This window comes from Aquarana catesbeiana, linkage group LG13, assembly GCF_042186555.1.
Source record: "Aquarana catesbeiana isolate 2022-GZ linkage group LG13, ASM4218655v1, whole genome shotgun sequence".
Lineage (NCBI taxonomy): Eukaryota > Metazoa > Chordata > Amphibia > Anura > Ranidae > Aquarana > Aquarana catesbeiana.
Window position 1 is genome coordinate 238,836,051 of NC_133336.1, and position 25,627 is coordinate 238,861,677.

Below are 25,627 nucleotides of genomic sequence, written 5' to 3' on the forward strand. Positions count from 1 at the left end.
CGGACATTCCGACAACAAAATCCAAGGATTTTTTCCGACGGATGTTGGCTCAAACTTGTTTTGCATACACACGGTCACACAAAGTTGTCGGAAAATACGATCGTTCTAAACGCAGTGACGTAAAACACGTACGTCGGGACTATAAATGGGGCAGTAGCTAATAGCTTTCGTCTCTTAATTTATTCTGAGCATGTGTGGCACTTTGTGCGTCGGATTTGTGTACACACGATCGGAATTTCCGACAACTGATTTTGTTGTCGGAAAATTTTATAGCAAGCTCTCAAACTTTGTGTGTCGGAAATTCCTATGGAAAATGTGTGATGGAGCCTACACACGGTCGGAATTTCCGACAACAAGGTCCTATCACACATTTTCCATCAGAAAATCCGACCGTGTGTACGGGGCATAAGTGTACTTACCATTGTTACAGTATAGCCAGGGAACCACATTCTTCGAGACATTACTGACCGGATTCTTTGCTGTACATATATAGGTAAAGTTGATATTACTGGGAGGTACAAATACAATGTTCTGTGTCTGGTTAACATTACTGCTGTTTAAACTCCTCCAAATGATGGTCATATTTCTTCCATCTACTGAGTCCACCAAACACTTCAAGCTGACCTCACATGTCTTATTATCAGTCACATTGGAGTTGATGGTGACATCCTCAGCCGTTAGATTACCTGGAGGGAAGAAGCAGATAACATTCTAGAAAAGTATTAAAACTTTTAATCCCTGGTGCTAGAAATGAGCTTCCATGTAAAAATAGATCATCCACTTCAGCTTCAGAAGATTTTACCTGCTTCGGGACCAGACCATGTTTTGCTATTCAGCACTGTGTTGCTTTACCCTGTAATTGCACGGTCATGCAACACTGTACATAAATGACATTTATATCATTTTTAACACAGATAGAGCTTTCTTTTGGTGGCATTTAACCACTTAGTGCCGACCGTACGCACATATGCGGCCTCAGCTTCAAGGGTTTATACTTTTCCGCACCCCCTTCAGTGGTAAATGGTTTGTCTCATCCCTCTAGCTGCTACATCTGCTGAAGAGCTTGTTCTTTTGAAAAAAAAACAAGACTTAAGCCCGTACACACGATCGGACTTTCTGACGGGAAATGTTGGCTGTCAGGCTGTTGGCGGAAAATCCAACCGCGTGTATGCAAGACAGTTTGAGCCAACACCCTTTGGACAAAATTCAATGGTTTTGTTGGCCAACAATCCGATCGTGTGTACCGGGCTTTACTAGATGGATCACAAGCTGAAAAAAAAAAAAAACGAATGCAGCCATTGCATCTAAGAATTGGTAAGCTGCAATATGATAAATGTTTTCTTTTGGGTTTAATACCGCTTTAAGTATGCTGCACACAATATCCTGTCTGTAAGCCTGAATTCCTGTTCTGCATCATGTTTGCTGATCATTATTTGAAAATGGATTAAAAAAAGAATACAAAGTTCCTGCAATTTCCAGTTTTGTTTTTTGTTTTTTTTGGATAAAAGCCCTTCAGTGCCGGTTCACACTTATGTGATTTTGTTCTGAATTTGATGTGTTACAAAAATCCTAGATTCTCATGTTATTCAAAAATAAAGTGTGTTCAATGATGGTCATTCACATCTATGCGGTGTGATTGCTATACGAATGCGATGCAGCAACAAAAAAGGGTCCTGTGCGAATTTACTGCGGTGTGTTGTGCCATTTTCCTCTCCGTGGACATCAATAGAAACCGCACTGAAATCGCATTGTGTGTTCAGATGTGTGTGAATACTGCTTTTTCTGTGTAAATTTTTACATATTTCCACCCTCCTGCTCCTCCCCTCCTCACTTCCTATTTCCTTTCTAATGTTCGAAAACGCATTCAATTCGCATCGCATTCGGAGCTCAGTGTACAGGGCATACAGGCAGAGAGTTTTAATGCAGGACAGACACATTGGGGCTGATTTACTAAAACTGGAGAGTGCAAAATCTGTTTTAGCTCTGCATGGTAACTGATCAGCTTCTAAGTTCAACTTGTTCAGTTACTACCCAGTTTCCCCGAAAATAAGACCTAGCGTGATTATCGGTGATGGCTGCAATATAAGCCCTACCCTGTTTCCCCGAAAATAAGCCCTACCCTGAAAATAAGACCTACAAGCACTTTAACTAGGACTTATTTGGGGGGGGGGGGTAGGGCTTATATTGCAGCCATCAGGGAAACAGGGTATGTACCTCATACACATTCACATGGGGGGGTTGGTGGGATCTGGGGGCTCCCTTGTTAAAGGGGGTTTCCAGATTCCTATAAGTCACTTCTCGCACCCCCACAATCACCGAGCCAAGAATGTGGGGAAAAGGCCTTTGTCTTCATCAACATAAGGACAAGGTGCTTTGGTAGGGGGGGGGGCCCAAAGCACCTCCCCCATGTTGAGGGCATGTGACCTGGTACGGTTTCTGAGGGGGGGGGCACTTTCTTTCTTTCTTGCCCCCCCTTCCCAGCCTGCCAGGCTACATGCTCAGATAAGGACCAGTTATGGATTGGAGGGGATTCCACGCTGTTTTTTATTTTTTATTTTTTTCAATGCCGGCACTTGTTTTGTTTACATTCTGCTGTCAGTGGGGAATCCTGCAGATAAGTCATGCTTGTTAATGACGCAGTGGCTGCCTGATCCTTAGCAACCAGCTATTCTGAATGAAACAAAATGAATGCTGAAGCTACAAAACAAATTCTGAAAATTAATTGGTTCAATTAACAAATAGATAGATAGATATACTTTATTGTCATTGTATACATACAACAAAATTTTTTCGGATACCCTTGCATCCGAGAGTAAACAAAATGAAAATCTGTGGTGTGCATATGTTTAGTATTAGCAAAAACAAAAACAAAAATAAAAGCTGCGCTTAAGGTGAACCAAAAATACAATGTGGTGAAAACTAAGCAGCCTGCATCGAGATCTAGTCTCCAAATCCCACCATAAATAATAATACAAAAAAGATGCGGCGCTAAGGACAAATATAGTGAATATGATACAATAATCAAAATATTAGTGCAAATTGAAAATTACATAATACAATGTCCCAAAACTAATGGGATAGACAGATAGAATCCAAGGCAAACAAAGAGTCCGTGATAAATCAAGAAAGAGTGCAAAAAGGGGCCATAGCAGAGATGAGGGTGCAGTGGAGAGAATCTTCCGTAGTTCCTCACACCCGAGGTGAAATATCAAATATGCTCACCAGATCCCGTTGACCGCCATTACAGCGGTCAAAGACAGCACAGGGAATTTCGGGGCTCCCCACAACCTCAGCTCAATATTCCCGAAGGGCGACAGATGGTATCTCAAGATTCAAGGAGAGAAAGGAAAACCATCGCATAATATAGTCTGCACAGTCGTTTTATTAAAAGAATTGCACTTACAAAATCTCGTGGTAAAAACAGCATATCGCGTACAGCTGACAATCTGCACCTCCGTCTGCTGCCTCCGCCTTCCTGGTTCGTGTAAGCCCTACACAGAGTACGGACGTGGTGACGTCATAGGCTCCTCCCTACGCGTTTCGTCACTAGCGGACGTCGTCTGGGGATTGGCCAAGCTCGAGCGTCACCGCGTGTGGGCATTAAATACACTATGGGCGCCATCTTAACTACTGGTAAGGTAATTTTGGCATTAGGAAACGGCCAAGCCGTGTTACATGCCGGCCAATAGTGATTAGGGAAGCGGAGGAAACACTTAAGGAAAAACGAAAAACGAAAGAAAAACGCCATCTTGTGGCCAAAAAAAATATAACAGAGGAAAAACAAATTAAAAAGAAAAAATGAATTCTCAAATGGCAGTAACAAACTCAGAAGGGGTGCAGCAGACAGGAGGCTAGATGAAACATTAAAAAACATATAAATTGCAATACATACTATAATCAAAAACCTCAATACATCAAATACTAGATATATAAAAGAGGCCGCATTGACAATATGAGAAATTATTCTCATAGAAATAAAACAGTAAAGACAATGTTTTTATTTAAAATAATCAAGAGTTGTTTAAAAAACAATTAATGTCCCAGTCAACGTTTAACCCATGTGGTACAAAAGATCTCATATGGAAGATCCACCTGGTCTCAAGCCTAGATAATGATCTGACCATATTAGTCCCTCTCCAGTGTGGATTTAATTTATCAATTGCCATAAAAAGGGTCCCATCCGGTTTCTTATCATGATATTTGGCATAATGCCTAGATAGGTTGTGTTTTGGGTAACCCCGTTTAATGTTGGCAATATGCTCCGATAGTCGCACATGTAACTCACGTTTGGTTCGACCAATGTACTGCTTGGAGCATGGGCACTGAATAAGATAGACAACAAATTTGGTGGTGCATGTAATAAAGGATTGGATATCATATATCCTATTCGTGACAGAGGATAGAAAAGTCTCACGTTTTCTACCAGTAAAGGAATTTATCTGACAGGTGTTACACTTGTGACAGGGATAGAAACCCTTCATAGTGTGGAAAAAGGAGATAGTCCTCGGGGGATCTATCACATTTCTAGCGATACAGTGTCGCAAAGAGGGCGCACCCCTATATATCACTACAGGTTTATCTGGAATGACAGGTCCTAGAACCTTGTCATTCCTGAGTATATTCCAATGTTTTTGAAAAATTCTTTTAACAGAAAAATGTTGGTTGGAATAACCTGTAATCATAGACCAACCAAACCTATTATCATCTACGGGGCCATGGCCGACATCCCTGTGCAACATGAGTGCCCTATCCATGCTGGCAACCTGAGAAATGGTGGCCTCAACTTCGCCCTTAGAATAACCCTTTTCCAAAAATCGTTGTTTAAGCACCTGAGCTTGTTGGTAGTAATCCATAACCTCAGTGCAATTACGCCTAATCCGCTGGAATTGTCCCCGAGGGACAGCTCTCAACCAAGCTGGATGATGGCAGCTAGAAAGCGGAATATAGGCGTTTCTATCCGTCGTTTTGAAATAAGTTTTAGTGACAAGGCGACCGTTCCTGATCAGGATGTTAAGGTCAAGGAAATGGATTCCTATATCACTAATTTCAAACTGGAGTGAAATACCTCTATTATTCTGATTTAATGATGTAAAGAATTCTTCAAGTGAGGGCTGATCACCATCCCACACCAGCAAGACATCGTCTATGTACCTTTTCCATAAACGCAGTTGTGCCGGGGGATTCCTGTCAATAACCTCACTCTCCCACCTGGCCATAAATAAATTGGCCAGGCTGGGCAGATTTGTGGTGTGGCCATGGGCGCTAAATTTGCGCCCAGCCTGGCCAATTTATTTATGGCCAGGTGGGAGAGTGAGGTTATTGACAGGAATCCCCCGGCACAACTGCGTTTATGGAATCCATTTCCTTGACCTTAACATCCTGATCAGGAACGGTCGCCTTGTCACTAAAACTTATTTCAAAACGACGGATAGAAACGCCTATATTCCGCTTTCTAGCTGCCATCATCCAGCTTGGTTGAGAGCTGTCCCTCGGGGACAATTCCAGCGGATTAGGCGTAATTGCACTGAGGTTATGGATTACTACCAACAAGCTCAGGTGCTTAAACAACGATTTTTGGAAAAGGGTTATTCTAAGGGCGAAGTTGAGGCCACCATTTCTCAGGTTGCCAGCATGGATAGGGCACTCATGTTGCACAGGGATGTCGGCCATGGCCCCGTAGATGATAATAGGTTTGGTTGGTCTATGATTACAGGTTATTCCAACCAACATTTTTCTGTTAAAAGAATTTTTCAAAAACATTGGAATATACTCAGGAATGACAAGGTTCTAGGACCTGTCATTCCAGATAAACCTGTAGTGATATATAGGGGTGCGCCCTCTTTGCGACACTGTATCGCTAGAAATGTGATAGATCCCCCGAGGACTATCTCCTTTTTCCACACTATGAAGGGTTTCTATCCCTGTCACAAGTGTAACACCTGTCAGATAAATTCCTTTACTGGTAGAAAACGTGAGACTTTTCTATCCTCTGTCACGAATAGGATATATGATATCCAATCCTTTATTACATGCACCACCAAATTTGTTGTCTATCTTATTCAGTGCCCATGCTCCAAGCAGTACATTGGTCGAACCAAACGTGAGTTACATGTGCGACTATCGGAGCATATTGCCAACATTAAACGGGGTTACCCAAAACACAACCTATCTAGGCATTATGCCAAATATCATGATAAGAAACCGGATGGGACCCTTTTTATGGCAATTGATAAATTAAATCCACACTGGAGAGGGACTAATATGGTCAGATCATTATCTAGGCTTGAGACCAGGTGGATCTTCCATATGAGATCTTTTGTACCACATGGGTTAAACGTTGACTGGGACATTAATTGTTTTTTAAACAACTCTTGATTATTTTAAATAAAAACATTGTCTTTACTGTTTTATTTCTATGAGAATAATTTCTCATATTGTCAATGCGGCCTCTTTTATATATCTAGTATTTGATGTATTGAGGTTTTTGATTATAGTATGTATTGCAATTTATATGTTTTTTAATGTTTCATCTAGCCTCCTGTCTGCTGCACCCCTTCTGAGTTTGTTACTGCCATTTGAGAATTCATTTTTTCTTTTTAATTTGTTTTTCCTCTGTTATATTTTTTTTGGCCACAAGATGGCGTTTTTCTTTCGTTTTTCGTTTTTCCTTAAGTGTTTCCTCCGCTTCCCTAATCACTATTGGCCGGCATGTAACACGGCTTGGCCGTTTCCTAATGCCAAAATTACCTTACCAGTAGTTAAGATGGCGCCCATAGTGTATTTAATGCCCACACGCGGTGACGCTCGAGCTTGGCCAATCCCCAGACGACGTCCGCTAGTGACGAAACGCGTAGGGAGGAGCCTATGACGTCACCACGTCCGTACTCTGTGTAGGGCTTACACGAACCAGGAAGGCGGAGGCAGCAGACGGAGGTGCAGATTGTCAGCTGTACGCGATATGCTGTTTTTACCACGAGATTTTGTAAGTGCAATTCTTTTAATAAAACGACTGTGCAGACTATATTATGCGATGGTTTTCCTTTCTCTCCTTGAATCTTGAGATACCATCTGTCGCCCTTCGGGAATATTGAGCTGAGGTTGTGGGGAGCCCCGAAATTCCCTGTGCTGTCTTTGACCGCTGTAATGGCGGTCAACGGGATCTGGTGAGCATATTTGATATTTCACCTCGGGTGTGAGGAACTACGGAAGATTCTCTCCACTGCACCCTCATCTCTGCTATGGCCCCTTTTTGCACTCTTTCTTGATTTATCACGGACTCTTTGTTTGCCTTGGATTCTATCTGTCTATCCCATTAGTTTTGGGACATTGTATTATGTAATTTTCAATTTGCACTAATATTTTGATTATTGTATCATATTCACTATATTTGTCCTTAGCGCCGCATCTTTTTTGTATATGTTTAGTATTGCTAAAAATTACACTTACTGAACACAGTGAGATGATAGTCACAGGTCTTTGTCCCTGTATCTGTGCGGAATTGTGCTTTGTAGATCTCTTGGTCTTCCAGTCTTAGCTCAGTTATTATTAAGGATCCATCAGGTGTGCTGCTCAATCTTCCATCATAATTACTATCTTTAATTTCAGGTTTTTCTCCAGGTTTTGTTCTGGCAATTGCTAGTCCTCTTTTATCAAAAATCCAGGTAATGGATGTAGCCCCAGTGTAACAGAGATGTAGGGTGACAGCTCCTCCCACAGCGCCTAATACATCCTCCTTTACACTCGGTGCCTCACTCATCACATCTGATAAAGAATAATAATACTTCATGTTAGCAGGCAGCAGGCTTTTGAAGTGAGTGTTAGGCTTCTCTTACACTATTATTATTACACAGGATTTATATAGTGCCAACACCTTGTGCAGCGCTTTACAACATGATGGCAGACAGTACAAATACAATACAATTCAATACAGGAAGAATCAGATAAACTAGTAGATTTTCTCATACAAGCAATTCTACAAACATGTATTCATATATTCAATGACTTCATGAAAATTGTCCTGAAGCCTAAACATTTTATTTGCTTTTAACATTTCAAAATTTTCCACCCTGCTCCTTTCAGTTTTCTCATAACTGTGAAATCTGTGGTCAAAAATGAATGTTGATTTGGCCCCACTAATCAGGGTTGCCTACTGTCTGTTCATTCATGGACAGTTTGTAAGAACTCATGATTTTTACTTTTGTCTGTCAATGTCTGTGACGGTAATTAGTGGTAACTAGCTGGTAGTTGCAGCAGCCAATAGCATGATTCAGTCTAACTCCACCCATAAAGGGGCCACCCAGTATGAGATAGAGGGAGGGATTTGTGAGACAAATTCCTCCGCCTCCTGCTGCCTTTCAGCTATTGAGTGCTGTAACCTTACCCGCTCCCTCAGCTCACCACATTTCATGTCAGACAGCAGATGGAGTGGAAGAAGATACAACACCAGAGGTGACCCCAGGACAGAGGCATGACTTGGAGAACTGCACATTCTGTGTCCACCTTTTATTGTGGACTTTTGATAATATAGTGTATATACAATTAAAGATCATTGAGATTTCTGGCAGAGAGCTTGTAGCCTGTCTACTGAATGCAATGATGATCAATTGTACTGAAATATAACACACCTAAAGATCTTTACCAAAAAAAATCCAGGCAGGGATTATTGCACCATGTTAAGATGATCCCTTTCTGAAAAAAAATGAAGCTAGAAACGTGATTCAGTGAACCAACATAAGTGTTATATCTTTTTTATGGTAGAGTTAAGCTGGCCTTTCATTTCAGGAATGTTTGTTTGATATTCTAATCATTAGTGGTTGGGTTGCCAACCCCACATGAGTTTTTGTTTTTTTTTACCGACAGCATATTTTCTTACAATTGCACACACACTGACGGGTTTCAGAAAGTTAGTTGGTAGAAGGGTATGACACACCACTACAAATCCCTTCCTCCACTGGAGACATGGACATCTAGACAGGGTGTAACAATAAATAAAATCAAAGCATAATCATGACACAATCACGATACAGATAAAAAGCAGCAAGGTTGACGAGTTTCACGCTCCTTTTTTATGACCAAGCAAAGTTTTTTGTGAAATGCGTCAACCTTGCTGCTTTCTATCTGTATCGTAAGTGTATCATGATTATGTTTTAAAACTTTATATTGATTTTATGGAATAAAGAATATCATCCTCTGCAATCTGGAGTGCGGTCACCTTCTCTTCTATATTGGATAAGGAACACTGTGACCAGCGGCGGCCCGTCCATTGCGTCCGGCCCCCATGCAGGACCATGGATGCATGAATTCCAATGCGGAGGGGCTGTTTTTTTGAAGCAAAGGCTTTAATAGGCTTCAAAATAGGGTGGGCATGGGATGCAGAGCACTGCGAACTGAGCCCACTCAGTTGTGTGTAAAAATAAGTGCAGCGCTAATAAATTGTCTCAGCATGAACTGAAAAAATTTTTGCCAAGTTTACACTGTATGTGAACCACTTGGGTGGTGAGAGAATCAAAATAAACAAATGTAATTACAAATACATTGATTACAATATGCAAGTGTTAAATGCTGAAAGCACAAACTTAAAAGGACATTTTCACTCAATGTGACGTCTAAATGACAAAACTCTAACGATCAATTGAAACCAATAAAAGAAGTGAACAGTGTAATGGTGAAGTAAATGTCCAAAAGTGATTCAAAGTCCATCAAGGAATAAGCAAAACATCATTGTGACTTGAAGTGAAGGTTGTGCAAAGAAATTGCTGATAGATGATCCACCACCAATAAGTAAAAGGCTTACCAAAACGATTGAACTCAAACAGGCGTGCGCCTAATGAGTCAATCAAACTTGTGGTGTGATACACCAGGGGATAACAGCCTCGGCAAACATGACCTCCGGTTTGGGGATAAACTCCAGTAAACCCTCCCATGGACACTCCAAATGGGTAGCCTGCAATGGGGGTTTTTATAAAGGGGGAGCCAGATGAATAATTTCTCCTGTATGGTATGGTTATGAGGAAAGAAAGAAAAGGGGCACAAAATGTAATTGCATTTTAAAAAGAAAGAGTATTTATTGTATAAAAGGAACACTCACACTTGTGGAGATAAAAAAGCACTTGTTATAAAATATGATATGACGCAGTGGCATCAGCAGAGCCCATGGGACAGGTTAGACTCTTTGCCAAGTTTTTATTGCCGTCTTCATTGCGGAGATTTGCCCTCCTTATTTGTTCTGGTGATTATCACTAAAAAATAAAATGATGACATCCAAACTTTTATGTGCCATTCACACTGTCGGATTTTCCGACGGAAAATGTTTGATGGGAGCTTGTTGGAAATTCTGACCGTGTGTAGGCTCCATCGGACATTTTCCAATGGAATTTCCATCACACAAAATTTGAGAACTGGTTCTCAAATTTTCCGACAACAAAATCTGTTGTTGGAAATTCCAATTGTGTGTACACAACTCCGACGCACAAAGTTCCACACATGCGCGGAATCAAGCAGAAGAGCCGCACTGGCTATTGAACTTAATTTTTCTCGGCTCGTCATATGTGTTGTACGTCATCGCATTCTTGACGTTCGGAATTTCCGACAATATTTGTGTGACCGTGTGTATGCAAGACAAGTTTGAGCCAACATCCGTTGGAAAAAAAACATGGATTTTGTTGTCAGAATGTGTGATCGTGTGTACGCGGCATTGGAGTTGTCACCAGAACATGAGGTGAGTGGGAATCTTCCAATAGGGACACCTGCACTGTCTAAGAGAACTGTTTCAAGTGCAATCTATCCAAAACTGAGCTTATAATATTTCCTCCCCTACGTGCCCCTTCTCCTGATTTCTCTTTCAAAATCAACGGCTCAACTATCAACCTGTCCCCCCCATGCCAAAGTCCTAGGTGTAGTTCTGGACTCTGAACTCTCCTTTCGACCCCACATCCAATCACTGTCCATATCTTGCCGCCTCAAACCTACGCAACATCTCCAAGATATGCCCCTTCTTAACCAACGGTACCACAAAGCTTCTAGTCCACTCCCCGGTCATCTCCCGCCTCAACTACTGCAACTCCCTCCTCATTGGATTACCTTTAATTAGGCCAATTTCCCTTCAGTCCGTCATGAATGCTGCTACCAGGCTCATCCACCTTACAAACTGCTCGGCGTCTGCTACTCATCTCATTTATTTTCTCCATCAGCCCACCCCCCACAGTTATTTCCTCCTGTATCTCTTGACCTTCCCTCTTAGATTGTAAGTTCTAACAAGCAGAGCTCTCTGATTCCTCCTATAATAAAGTGTATTCTAGCTGTACTGTCTACCCTCAAGTTGTAAAGTGCTGCGTAAACTGTCAGCGTTATATAAATCCTGTATAATAATAATAATTAAATAGGGGAATTCCCATAATTGTGAAAGATTTCCACTAGCTTTCCTGTTGTGTCTCTCTCTGGGAGTGAAAATGATGGAGAATTTCCCTGATGGTACATTAAAAATAAAATAAACTAGAAGAGATTTTAACCCTTCCATACTGTATCCAAAACAAAAAAAAGCTTTGTCTATACAAAAGGACATTGCTAAAGAAACAATTGAAGGCATTCTTACAGATCTGGAGGTTCAACAACACAACGATCCAGAAGTAGAAAGGAGACATTTTCTTTCTTCGTTCTTTGAGTCAAATAGTAAAGTCAATGGTCGGTGGTCATCTCACAGACTGATCTATACTGTACATCCGCTATAAACCACAGGAAGTATGTGTAAGCAGAACAGAAAAAAGAGAGGTATTGTATTTAGAAATATTAATTTAACTCTCAGTGGTGGAGGATGCTGTAGGTCTGATTTACTAAAGTGTGAAGTAAAATGAAACTGTAAATTTAGCAAACCAGGTCTGTTTGTTGGGTAGGTGCAGCATGGTGCAGTAATCACACAAAGACCCGGAGTACAGTAAGTGATGTATTGAAGAACTTGCAAATAGAACAACAGCCCGGCTCAGAGCTCACCCGACCCGGAACTTACAGTCAATGCAGCGTAGAGTCAGTGGTATTAGGCCCGAACTGAAGAGCGTTTGCCAAAGGAAGGTGGAATGTGGCTTGGCCGGTCCAACCCAAGAGGGAGCTTTCAGAAGTACATATGTAGCGCTGACAAATTTTTGCCTGTTTCCTTAATGTAATGTAAAGTATGGACAATACATTTTTTTTGTATTTGGCACCATCTAGTGGCCAAAACGTGAAATGGACTTCTTTTATTTTACTCTTTCAAGAATGTGAGAAAATATAACAGGAAGTGACTGTTTATTTACTTTTCACATTAACCTGACCTACCCACAATGCCAATGACCTCCCATGGGCACTCAGCACTGAACTGCATGCTGGGTAGCTTATAAAAGGCCCCGCGTGGCCATTTTCTTTCTCTTGTTCCTGGGACGCATGACCTGCCAGCAGGGCTCTGTGGGTGGGTGTGTCCCACAGAGTTGCGGCCTACCTCGTGTGGATTGGAACAGAAGCCAGCGATCCTGCCTTACATCACAGCGTGCTAGAGCAGCAGTGTGATCGTTCCAGAGACCCTTGAAGGAGGTAACCGAGGACTCCCGATCGTCTGTGAGATGGAACAGCATGACGGCGTGGCCGCAGCGAACAAACGGAGATACTGTGGAGCGGAGGCATCCATCTGTCTGGACCTAGATTGGTGAGAGGACTGATACCCAGAATGTTTGTACCGCACCCTTTCATACCTAGACTATAGACACGGCGTTGCTGGGACCTGTAGTCCCACAGAGAAGATATAAAGCAAAAGGACTAAGTTTAGACAGGACTCAAGCATATCCTTCACTGTACTACTGACACTGTGTTACTAAAAGCCAAACTGCATCGGAGTACAGGTGTATTGCACTACAAGAATAGTTCTAAAATTCACTTTCATTTAATCCTGGTTTGTTCAACTGTTGGATTACAATTGGTACCACACAAATAGCTAGCAGAAGACAGAAGACCGAAAGAACTGCATCTCTCATTGCAAGGCCTTGCATTCTATTAATGATAAGAGGAACGGCATTATAAAAGTAGGGGGAGTGTGATAGACTCACCTGGGACAGAGGCTTTTGGAGGGAACTGAATGTCAGCCTCTTGCCTACAGATTATGGGCCCTGCATTTGGGGTACCCTTGAGGTGTTGTTATTTTGGCTTCGGGTCCTTGTCCCCCAGGACACACAGACACTGGGGACCCTGTATTTGCCATATTAGCAATAGTGACTGAGTCATACTGTTGGGACTCATACTGTGAGGAGGTGCTAATATCATCAACTCCACTCACCTGTCTGATGTCTGCTATAATGTGTTTAATGTAAATGAGTCTAGTCTGGCTTACCACAGCTTCTAAGGGTATTCCACACATTGTTGTTTGTTCTAATTAACCCTGTGTTGATGTTTATGGTAATGTGTATTGAATAGACAATGAGCTAGGAGACGTAAAGTCTTAAACCCAAAGGTCATGTCTCTGAGTCACCTAGTCTGGGTAAATGATTTAGTAAACTAGCTCATGTTAATTAGGTTATAGTTGTATTGTTAGAGTAATATGAGCAGGAGGGGGGGACTTCCTCTAATGGTATATAAAGACTTGTAATTTTGGTTCTAATAAAACAGTCCATGTTAGCAGTGAAACAAGTCTCATCTTGTTTTGTGCTTATGAGCGGTTGGAATATCTGATATCTTTATCCAGACTGGGAGGAAGTGGTATACTGAAAGATGCACTCAAGCGGAGTATGGGACATTATGTGACATTGGTGGCAGCAGTGGGATGCTACCTGCAGTCTGGGACATCCAAACTTTCACCTGGATCCAAGGTCCGGATAGCAGGAGAGGAGAGGTACAGATACCAGCCGCCATGGAGGAGGAATTCAGAAGGATGTTGCGAGATACAGCACAGAGGACCAGTATCAGAGCAGGTCCTGCTGGGATGGTGTGATTCTATTCGCTGCAAACTCTGGAAAGAAGCGCTAGCCCATGAGCAGGGACACCAGGGAAAAGTTCTCCCCTCCATCCAGGAAAGGTACTGGTCGCAGTACGGATTGCGGGTGCGGTTTTTGGGAGAAAAACCGCACAAGGAGCAGACAGCTGAATTAAGCAGTCTGGTCTGGGCAGAGGTGAAATTGGATGAGAGCTACAGAGCCCTCCGGTGGCATGTATCCCAAGCATGTCCCTGGATAGTGGATGACAGCCCAATGGAAGGCTTAAGCTACGGCGGCTTGGGACTGTTGTATGTGAAGCTTACAGTGGACCCTAACTTTGGGAGTGATTTGGAGTGGTGGTTGGACGAAATCATGGATTTCAGAGAAGGGCTACTGAACATCTCGGAAGTGCATTGGGCACTGGAAGATATAGAGTTTCTGCCCATTCAGAAATGGGAGCTGGAGATCGCCTACAGACGGCTGCTAGATGTTGCTCAGTGCCAGGGCTGGGCTCCCTTTGCCTGGGACTATCAGGAAATACCAGTTGACAACCCTGAAATCCTGGCTGAAGAGTCGGCAAGTGGTATACTGACGGAAACACTCAAGCGGAGTGTGGGATGTTCCGTGACAGGGAGCTCCCTAGGAATTGTGTTGTGCTTTATTGAATAACATTGTCTTCTTGTGGTTACCAGAGTGTGCTGGAAGTGGGAAGGTGCCCAGAATTAAGGCGTTTGTGCTCTGAGCATTAGTCCCACTTGGAGACGCACTTCCAGGGGTCAGTTAAGACAACCTTATGTGTACAGATTGTTGTGAATACCTATTGGGCTGTTGCATTACATTTGTGTGACAGTGCAAGTACTGTAATTACTATTTTATACCAGTTCCAGTAAAAATACGTTCCTGGTTAAGTACAATTGGTGTGGCGTGTTCTTCCTTTGCCAGCAGGTGGAACATTGGATACCCAGGTAATAACAAAGGTATACTATTGTTATATTGCACATTGTGGGGTTATCCCTTACTATTAGCTTCACACTAACACTGCACCACAGCTGTGTCAAGGGGATTGAGTCAAGTCATAGGGGGTGTGAAAGCAGAGTACAGGCCCAATCAAATATCAGCAGCTCCTTTGGGGGTCAGTGCTACACATATGTAAGCCCTGCTCTTTCCATACTCCTCCGGAACCTCTCCCTACCACTAGTGCTATCCCTGACAGGCGGTATGCTCTCCCAAACTAGCCACTTTGCAAATGCATGCCAAAACCTGGGGCAGGGATTTAAAAAGACTCTGCATGACCCAAGATGGCCACCAGGGTCACCTGGATGCAACGAAGCCAACTGGAACGCTGGTCATGGGGACAGAGGGAACCAGAAAAAATACAGGCATACCCCACTTTTAAGTACACAATGGGGTTTATTTACTAAAGCTGGAAAGTGCAAAATCAGGCTAATTTCTGCAAAGAAACCAATGAGCTTCCAGGTTGTATTATCAAAGCTTAATTGAACAAGCTGGGGTTAGAAGCTCATTGGTTTCTATGCAGAAGTGAGCCTGATTTTGCACTTTCCAGCTTTAGTAAATAAACCCCATTGTGTACTTAATAGTGGGGTATGCCTTTACACGTTTTTCTCTTTACTTCCCCTCCAGCTGCAGTACCGACTGATATCACACCATGTGTCGAAGGCTGAGGACATGATGCTGCTAGGATGGGGGGATTGTGGTGTGAGAGGCTGCGGTGTCTCCATAAATGAAAGCCCTCAGTCCCCGCTGACACCCAGTAATATCCCCGGTCGGATCCAACCTCTGGTAAAGCAGCACCGGACATCTACCCCCTCGAGACTCCTCAGCCTGGGAAGGCGGTCCTGTCCGCCTGGGAGTGAGAGACCCGTGCTGGCAGGGAGGAGGAGTGAAGCCTGAGGAGGGAACTGAGAGGCTGGAGAGTGACCGGACACGGAGGAGGGGTAGAACACCGGGAGCTGAGAATCAGAGGAGCAGCACGAATTGGAGACCACGGAGCCCGTTAGCCCAGTGGAGAAGTGAGGGGGAGAGAACGGTGAGCAAGATTAAGGCGACAAGAAGCTCTGAGTTTTGGTGGATACAGCTGCTCCTGTTTCCCCGGTGGGTACAGACAAGAGTAGGACTATCTGCTAGTGGCTACGGGTTCTATGCAGTTAACCCCCCCCCAACATCGCCCCCTCTTTACAGTTTATGCGATGCCTTCAGCCCCAGCCTTGTGATTACATCTGAGGAAGTTTGCGCAGCTGAGGGGGTGAGTGACACATAGTTTTGACAGTGGTTAAGTTTAAGAACTGCACAAGAGATGTGATAAAGACATAACTTTCGAGGGGGATAAGGAAGTGCTATAAATTATTATCATAACATGGGCATGTTCCGTCTTTTTTTTCTCTTTTTTTTTGAAAGAGCCCAAGAACTGTTTGTTATATGATGCATATTATCTATAAGTGAGTGCTTATCAACTGTGATGAATTGTATGGAAACCAGGGGTGAAGCACTTTGGGAAACGGTCAATGGAAAATGCTATACGGATTGATCTGCCTAAAGTAACTCTGAGTAGCCCAGGAAGCAGCTGTGAAGCTGTTTCTTGAAACAGCCTGTGAACGGTCCACATCAAACAAGAGTATAAAATTTTTAACTCGCTGTTGGATAAAGTAGGAGAAGACTGTTTAAGGATAGAAAGAGTCCACAGGATTAGAAAACCCCAAAATATATCAGCTGACCTACCCCAAGACGTTATAATAAGATTTCAACTTTATGAAGAAAAAGCACAAATCTGGGGAAAAATGAGAGGACAACCACCATTAAAAAATGAAGGGGTAGATCTTCAAATTTTTACAGACTTGGCGCCAAAGACATTAGCCAGACGGAGACTCCTTAAACCTTCATTAGAGCAAATGCGGGTGGGGGTTCCGGAGATTTCCGGAGATCTCTATCCATGTGGTCACATCAAATGGAATACATCTTGTCCAGGTAGGATGGAAAGTGACTATTTTGACCAAAGATGACGTCAATAAGATTTATATCATATAATGTTCGTGGGCTTAATACACAAACAAAAAGGCATAAAATACAAACAGCATAAAGCCAATATAGTGTTCCTTCAGGAGACACATATCTCCCATGAGGATAATGTCAGGTTGTTCTTGAGAGAGTACCCAACATGGTTTTATGGTGACTCAACAACTAGAAGAGCAAAGGGGGTAGCTATTGGAGTAGCTAGAGGAATACGATTTATATTGGAGGAAAGGATGATAGACCCCGAAGGTCGGTACCTCTTTTTAAGAGGCAAACTATGTGATATGGATTGTACCTTGGTAAACATCTACTGCCCCAATAAGAACCCAACAAACTATCTGAATCAGGTCATGGGGAAGTTAATGGATTTCAAAATGGGAAAGGTGACATGACAGGAGATCTAAATTTTTGCCTGGACCAAGACTGGATAGTACATCGCTGGCATAGGGGACTAGGAGGGCACAGCTGAAAACAATAAAAAAAGAAATTGTTCCAATGCCAACTGATGGACATATGGAGAGTACAACATCCTAAGACACCGGACTATACGATCTATTCCCCTATGCACGCGACATATTCCAGGATCAATTATATCATGGTTGAACATGGGATACTGGAATTGGTGACTAAGATGAATATAGAAATAACAACATTGTCAGATCACGCCCCGGTAACCATAGAAATGGTGATTCCAAGGGTCCTAAGACCATTAAACATATGGAGATTAAATGAAAATTTAATATAAAACATTACAGGGGAAGAGAAAATAAAGGAGGAAATAGAACACTATTTTGATATAAATGATACAAACGAGGTGACGTGGGCCACACTTTGGGAGGCACACAAAGTCTATATTAGAGCTATCCTGATAGAGATTGGATCTAGGAAAAAAAAGGAAAGGACTAAAAAGATGGAAGTATTAATAAAAGAAATCCATGAATTAGAACAAAGGCATAAAAAAAGGAGCAGGGGAATGGTTTCAGACACTGGTGACAAAAAGGGACAAATTAAAAGAACTACTGGACCAAGAGATCAAACGGGACTTTAATAGAATGGCAAAAGATATCTATGGGGAAATAAAACAGGGAAACATCTGGCTAGAATAATGAAGAGGAAAAAACATTAAACTATATAGAAAAAATACAGAACAGAGCTGGGGAGACGGTATACTCCACAACACAAATAGCGAAAGTGTTCCAAGAGTATTATGGATCCTTATATTCTATAAAACAAAAAGAGCAACAAGAAATAGTAAGACTGGTAGAGATAAAAGGGTTTCTAAAAAATGCTAGATTACCTGAAATAGATGAAAATAAGCTAAAATAAGTATATTAGATAACCCCATAACAGAAGTAGAGATTAACGCAGCTCTAAAAGATTCGACAAAAGGAAAAAGTCCAGGTCCTGATGGGTTTACAACCTTTTATTATAAAAAAAATTAAAGTAAACTTGGTACCTAGACTATGTGCATACATGAATGGACTGGGAACAAGTTACGAGATGGGAAGGGATGCGCTATCCGCCTTAATCACTATTATTCCAAAGGAGGGAAAGGATAACACCCTATGCTCAAGCTACAGATTAATATCTTTGATGAATACAGATATGAAACTATTTGCAGAGGTATTGTCTACCAGAATGAAAGCCCTGATGGCCGAATTGGTACATGCTGACCAGGTTGGGTTCATCCCCAGGAGAGACAATGGGATGAGAACACTGCTTGTGCTCCAAAAAATTAGAGAGGATAATATACCAGGCCTACTCCTGTCGATTGACGCAGAAAAGGCATTCGACCGGGTAGACTGGGGGTTTATGAGGAGCACATTGGAAGCCATGGGGATGGGCCCAAGGATGGCCCAATGGATTAAAGCTTTATATAAGCATTTTATCACAAAGGTCAAGGTAAACGGGACTCTAATGCCCCCTTTTGAAATGCACAATGGGACAAGACAGGGGTGTCCTTTGTCGCCTTTTGTTTGTACTATCATTGGAACCACTATTGTCAACTATAAGGAATAACTCAGATATAGGCGGGATAAATATCGGAGGAGAGGAACATAAAATAGCAGCATATGCTGATGATGTATTATTTTACATCTCTAATCCTAGGACTACTACGCCCAACTTAATGCAGACCCTGAAAAACTATGGTGAACTTTCAAACCTAAAAGTAAATCTTTCTAAGTCAGAAATTCTAAATTTAAATGTAAACAAACAGGAACAAAAGTGCCTACAGCAGGAATTCCAATTCAGCTGGAAGACAGAATTAAAATATTTTATTTTTATTTTTATTTATATTTTATTTATATTTCTGCCATAGGGCAGACCGGGCATTTGCCCGGTGGGCTGCTGGGCCACTGGGCTGCATGTCTGGGACATGCAAAGTCGGATGCGGGTTCTGACATGCAGGACCGGTGTTCTAACAGCGGCCGCTGATGTTCCGCCAGTGGCGTACTAAGTGGGGGGCGGGCCGCCAGTGACAGCCTCTTTGTGAACTGTTGTTGTGCTGTGTAGTGAGGGGTGGGTGCGTGCAAGCCTTGGAGCCGCACTTGAGTCACATGACACGCACGTCGGCACATCAGGGGGCCGGGACCTGTAACGATCACCTTCTCTCTGGCCTGGTGGCCACAGCTCTGATCAGTCTCGGCTTGACTATCTCACACAGCTGAGCAGAGTGAAGCCGCCTCCCCCTCCTCCTTTATGTCTACACAGGGGGAGGGGACCCGACATGCAGTCCCGCGCTGATCTGAGGTACATTGTGGGTCTGAAGGGGGGTTCTGTATTGTAGGGGGGTTCTGTATTGTAGGGGGGTTCTGTATTGTAGGGGCCGGGGGTCTGTATTGTAGGGAGGGGGTCTGCACTGTAGGGAGGGGGTCTGTATTGTACGGAGGGGGTCTACACTGTAGGGAGGGGGTCTGCACTGTAGGGAGGGGGTCTGCATTGTAGGGAGGGGGTCTGTACTGTAGGGAGGGGGTCTGTATTGTACGGAGGGGGTCTGCACTGTAGGAAGGGGGTCTGTATTGTACAGAGGGGGTCTGTATTGTAGGGAGGGGGTCTGCACTGCAGGGAGGGGGTCTGTATTGTACGGAGGGGGTCTGTATTGTAGGGAGGGGGTCTGCACTGTAGGGAGGGGGTCTGCACTGTAGGGAGGGGGTCTGTATTGTAGGGAGGGGGTCTGCACTGTAGGGAGGGGGTCTGCACTGTAGGGAGGGGGTCTGCACTGTAGGGAGGGGGTCTGTATTGTAGGGAGGGGGTCAGCACTGTAGGGAGGGGGTCTGTATTGTAGGGAGGGGGTCTGTATAGTAGGGAGGGGGTCTGTACTGTAGGGAGGGGGTCTATATTGTTGGGAGGGGGTCTGCACTGTAGGGAGGGGGGCTGGACTGTAGTGAGGGGGTCTGGACTGTAGGGAGGGGGTCTGTATTGGAGGGAGGGAGTCTGCACTGTAGGGAGGGGGTCTGTACTGTAGTAAGGGGGTCTAGACTGTAGGGAGGGGATCTGCACTGTAGGGAGGGGGTCTGTATTGTAGGGAGGGGGTCTGTATAGTAGGGAGGGGGTCTGTACTGTAGGGAGGGGGTCTATATTGTTGGGAGGGGGTCTGCACTGTAGGGAGGGGGGCTGGACTGTAGTGAGGGGGTCTGGACTGTAGGGAGGGGGTCTGTATTGGAGGGAGGGAGTCTGCACTGTAGGGAGGGGGTCTGTACTGTAGTAAGGGGGTCTGGACTGTAGGGAGGGGATCTGCACTGTAGGGGGTCTGTGTAACATGCAGGGGGTCCAGAACAGTTAGGGGGGTGTCTGTGTAACAAACAGGGGTCCAGAGCTGTGGGGGGCTGTGTAATGTAAAGGGGTCCAAAGGTACAAGGTGCTGTGTAATGTAAAGGGGTCCAGAGGTACAACGTGCTGTGTAATGTAAAGGGGTCCAGAGGTACAAGGTGCTGTGTGATGTAAAGGGGTCCAGAGGTACAAGGTGCTGGAACCCCACACCCCATCATTAACCGCTGCCGCAAAGCGCTGCCGCTGCGCCCCCCCTCCAGGCTGCTGAGTCTAAAATGCCCGGGCCTATTTTTTGTCCCAGTCCGGGCCTGTTTAGGACTAAGACTGATATCGGCCTTCGGGAAACTATATCAGGTAAATTATATCCCATTATTAAATGAAATAAAAAAGGACATAAAAAGAATGGCATTAAGGCCCCTCTCATGGACAGGCAGAATAAACACCATAAAGATGAGAATAGTACCGAAAATCATGTATGAATTTCAAATGATGCCTATTCCACTGCCGCAAACATATTTTAAAACATTAAAAAACATTATATCTTGGTCTCTCTGGCAGAATAGCAAACCAAGAATTGCATTCTCGGTACTAAGGCGAGATAAAACACAAGGTGGGCTAAAAATAGCAGATCTTCAAAAATATAATGTGGTTGTAATTTCACGAGTGATGAAATGGGTAAAGGTGGAAAGTGAAAAAAGATGGGTACAAATTGAGAACACAATGAGTGATGTACGGCTGGGAAAAATTATCTGGGTTCTACCACAATATAGAGCACTAGGGGTAAACAGACAAGCACTGACACGTAACGCACTTAGAATATGGGACCTCAACCATAAACAAAGCAAATGGAACTATAATTCTTTGAAAGACACTAATTATTTTACTCTGGGTAAAGGGAAATTGTTTCGATGAAATTGGTAGATGAAATAGGGTCATATAGTAGAACTGAGAGAACGTGAGTGGGGTGGGGTGGATTCTATGGAAGGGATGGAAAATGTATACAATATTTTATTTTTTGTGAATGTTAAAAACATGCTTACCTGATCGTTCCTTGTTTTTTTTGTATATGACTAAAATCAAAATAAATATTAAAAAAAAAAGAACAGAGTATGTGTGTGTGGGGGTGAAGTGTTTAACCACTTCCCGCCCACGCTATAGCCAAATGACGGCTACAGCGCAAGCTTACTTTGCCGGGAGGTCATCATATGACGTCCTCCCATGATCACGCTGTCCTTGCGCCCTTCGACTGCCCTTTGGACTCAGCTGATCACAGATCAGGGTAAGGGGCCAATCACAGCGGCCCTTTATCACATGATCAGCTGTGTCCAATGACAGCTGATAACGGTTATAAGCACTCCTTTCCTCACGCTGGCAGCGACAAAGCTGATAATAATTGACCCAAGCTGGTATGAAAGAGGAACAAAAGTTCAGGAGACATTAGTCACACAATATAGGCAGCACCATGAGATCCTGTGGTTGGGTTGGGGGTGGATGTCACACAAACAAGCTGACAGTATCCCACTTAAATACAAAAATTGAATTAAACTTTATCCTTCCAGAAATGAAGAGTCTTGTAGACACTCTTACCTCTCTCGCAATATTCCCAGGGGTGCACAGTCTTCGGGACATTACTGACTGGATTTTCTGCTGTACATATATAGAAGAAGTTGATATTACTGGGAGGTACAAACATAACGTTCTGGGTCAGAGCAATGTCATTGCTGTTTATACTCCTCCAGGTGATGGTCACGTTGGTTTTCTTTATCGGGTTCACTGAACATGTCAAGCTGAGCTCACATGTCCTATAATCATTTACACTGGAACTGATGGCGATATCCTCGGCCGTTAATTTACCTGGAGGGAAGAAGCATCACATGCAACACATAATAAGTGCATAAATAAAAAATGTTTTTATGTAGACCTCCAATGGCAAATGGAAGGTCCACTGCCCCTGTCCCAACAACATAAATAGCTTTTTGTAACCAAAATGACCTCAACCCCAGCCTCTGATGCTTCCAGGAGGCACAAATAACATCACCGGGCTTTCTAGCAGAGCCTGGAACTCACAATAACGTGAGAATGCACCCTAGCAATTGGCAATGTGCATTCTCACAAGATTTTGAGCCCTTAGCTCTGTCGGGAGGCATGGCAATGTCACCTATGCCCAGGGCTGAGAGAAGGGGTGGCTGCCCTGGGTGCAATGGTTTACTGTAAGGATGGGGGCGCCTACCTTCTGTTACAAGGCTGGGCAGTTTGGCATCTTTGCCCTTGGCACTAGATGACCTTGTCCTAGCAGTGCCTATGCCTCACGGAATATTAGATTAATTACTTAAATCATGCACTAATGTCTTAGTTACAACAATCCAAACAAGCTACCAATCAGATATGGTGTACACACTCTCAGCCTCACCCAGCACAGAGATTTTCCAGCTCATAAGACAACAATCTAAGCACCAGCACACTGAGAGTGATCTTCAATCGGGAAGGTCAACTGAGCAGTTAAAATGCTTCTAAAGTCGGGGGGGGCGTGGCCTGGAGCGGCATGCAGTAGGACGCAACTAGACAGAGCTCCGCCGGCCATTGATCCGTTTCTCACATCCTGGGACCGACAAACGACTTTCTTTAGCCCTGAACATACCGCCGCTGTACCGGCAACCTACAGGAGCCATGTCACCCACCAAAAAGGCATCTGCTGCGGCCGCAAAACTTGAGCAATACCGCCGGCTAGGCACGGACCCCTCCAGCCAAGATGGCGCCGCCGCGTTGGATGAAGAACCTCATGCTGGGACTGACACAGCGAGGGTGCTGGAGGCGATCTCATCATGCCAGGAGGCCGTAACAGTATGCCAGACATCCCTCACAGCGCGGATAGAAGAGGTTAAGGTGGACATTTCACTGGTAAGACAAGATTTTCAAAAACTAAAAGGCAGGGTCACTGAGGCAGAGAACAGGCTGAGCAATATGGAGGACTCCCTCCCCCCCCTGCAAAATACAACATCTGAGCTGCAGCATCAAGTGAATCAATTGATTCAGAAACAAGATGACATTGAGAATCGCCTCAGGCGATGCAACCTCAGATTTGTGGGTCTCCCTGAGGGGTCAGAGGGGAGAGACCCCCCCACGTTTCTTGAAAATCTGCTCTGCGATACATACGGCAGAGATTCCTTTTCCCCTACATTTGTGGTAGAGCGTGCACACCGCATGTCGGGCAGACTACCACCACCTGGAGCCCCCCCACGCACCTTTATTGCGAAGTTCCTGAACTACAGGGATAGGGACGCTATACTTCGCCTTAGTAGACTGAAAGGGAACATCCCTTTGGGAAACAAAATGATAGCGATTTATCCAGACTTTTCTGCAGAGGTGCAGCGGAAAAGGCGCACATTCATGGAGGTCAAAAGGCGCCTCCGCATCAAAAACATCAAATATGCCATGCTTTTCCCGGCCCGCCTCCGTGTAGAGGGAGAGGACAGAGCACACTTTTTTGAGGACCCGGAAGCCGCCATCACCTGGCTGGAACAGAGGGAAAACCACGGATAAGTCACAGCCTCACTTATGCTCACCTATACGCCTCTGTGGTCCCTGCGGATCTTCCACTCTCCTGCACTCAGTTCCTCTCTGCGGATTGAATTTAAGTTTGAACCTCCACGCAAAAACAAAAAACACAGGATGGATTGCCCGTCCCTACACTCCCTTCTTATTCCCCCTCCTATTCTCCGGTGACGGATAACCTCTTTTCACCTCTGCAGGGACTGGATATACCCCTACACACCATGGACCACGACCGGACTTTAACCAATATCGCAGCAATATATCCCTTCAAGAACACCCAGATGACAACAAATAATGAGATCCTATATCACATACCACCTAGAGCAACTGTTCAATGGGCGTCTTGCAGCCCCACGACACCAAGACATACCTCAGCTACTTGCCCATACTCACCCTAACAGGGTCCACACAGGCAACCGACGGAGCTTGACAACGTCTACAAAGTACTCACCAAGAATGGTGAGTAAAGTCCTAAAATGCGCAACGACACGCAGCGTATTTTCGCCCCACGCAACACAGTTTACCACCTGAAATGGAGCAAACCATCTCCGGCAACGCTATGCATGCGACTTGGGACTTCCAAGACTATCGGTAACCCTAGTATAGCAACTGCCATTTACACATGTTCAAGTTCTAACCTTTTCTCCACAGGTGGGACAATGTTTATGCCCAGTTGGCAGTTCGGGATTGAAGCTCGCACCAGGTTTGGAAGGTGCAGAGCGGGGAGGGGGGAAGGGGTTTTCAGACTTCCGAATGTTCTACTATTTTACCCAATGTCTAAACCACTTGATTGCTATTACAATAACCTCATGGTGTTCTTGTTAACGGTCACATTTTTCGGTGTATGTGCTAGGCTATTTGGGGGATGGGGGGGAGACCTGAGTCCTGGGGCTCAATACCACATGCACACATCCAAATGACCAACTTAAAATTTATTACATGGAATATCCGTGGGCTCAGGGAGCCCATTAAAAGGTCGGCGGTATTTTCAATACTAAAAAAACAGAGAGCTGATGTGGTGGCTCTGGTAGAAACACACGCTGAAGGCCTCGCACATAGAGTGCTTAGGAGACCGTGGATTGGATGGGCATACCATTCAACACACACTACACTATCTAGGGGAGTCTCAATTTTAATCGCTAAAAGCACTCATTTCGAGCTCCAGGACTCAGTAGTCGACTCATTGGGCAGGTATGTTTTACTGAAAGCTAAGATACACGGGGATACACTTCTCCTTATGGCGTTCTATGTACCACCACCGTTCAGTGCGGGTGTCATTGCTGCTGGGTTCGATTTCATGGCTTTGCATCCTGGCATCCCTGCCGTGTGGCTCGGTGACTTCAATAATG

The 25,627-nt window shown here is 44.1% G+C and overlaps 1 protein-coding gene across 1 annotated transcript; it reads right to left on the bottom strand.

Moving 5' to 3' along the window:
• Positions 1-214: 214 nt before the first annotated feature.
• Positions 215-11,713, bottom strand: LOC141117045 (SLAM family member 6-like). The gene is made up of 3 exons (XM_073609629.1): positions 11,591-11,713; positions 7,447-7,761; positions 215-686 (listed from the first exon to the last, which is right to left on the bottom strand). Exons 1-3 carry the CDS (start codon positions 11,637-11,639, stop codon positions 364-366), a joined length of 687 nt encoding a protein of 228 aa, XP_073465730.1. The 5' UTR covers positions 11,640-11,713; the 3' UTR covers positions 215-363.
• Positions 11,714-25,627: the final 13,914 nt, after the last annotated feature.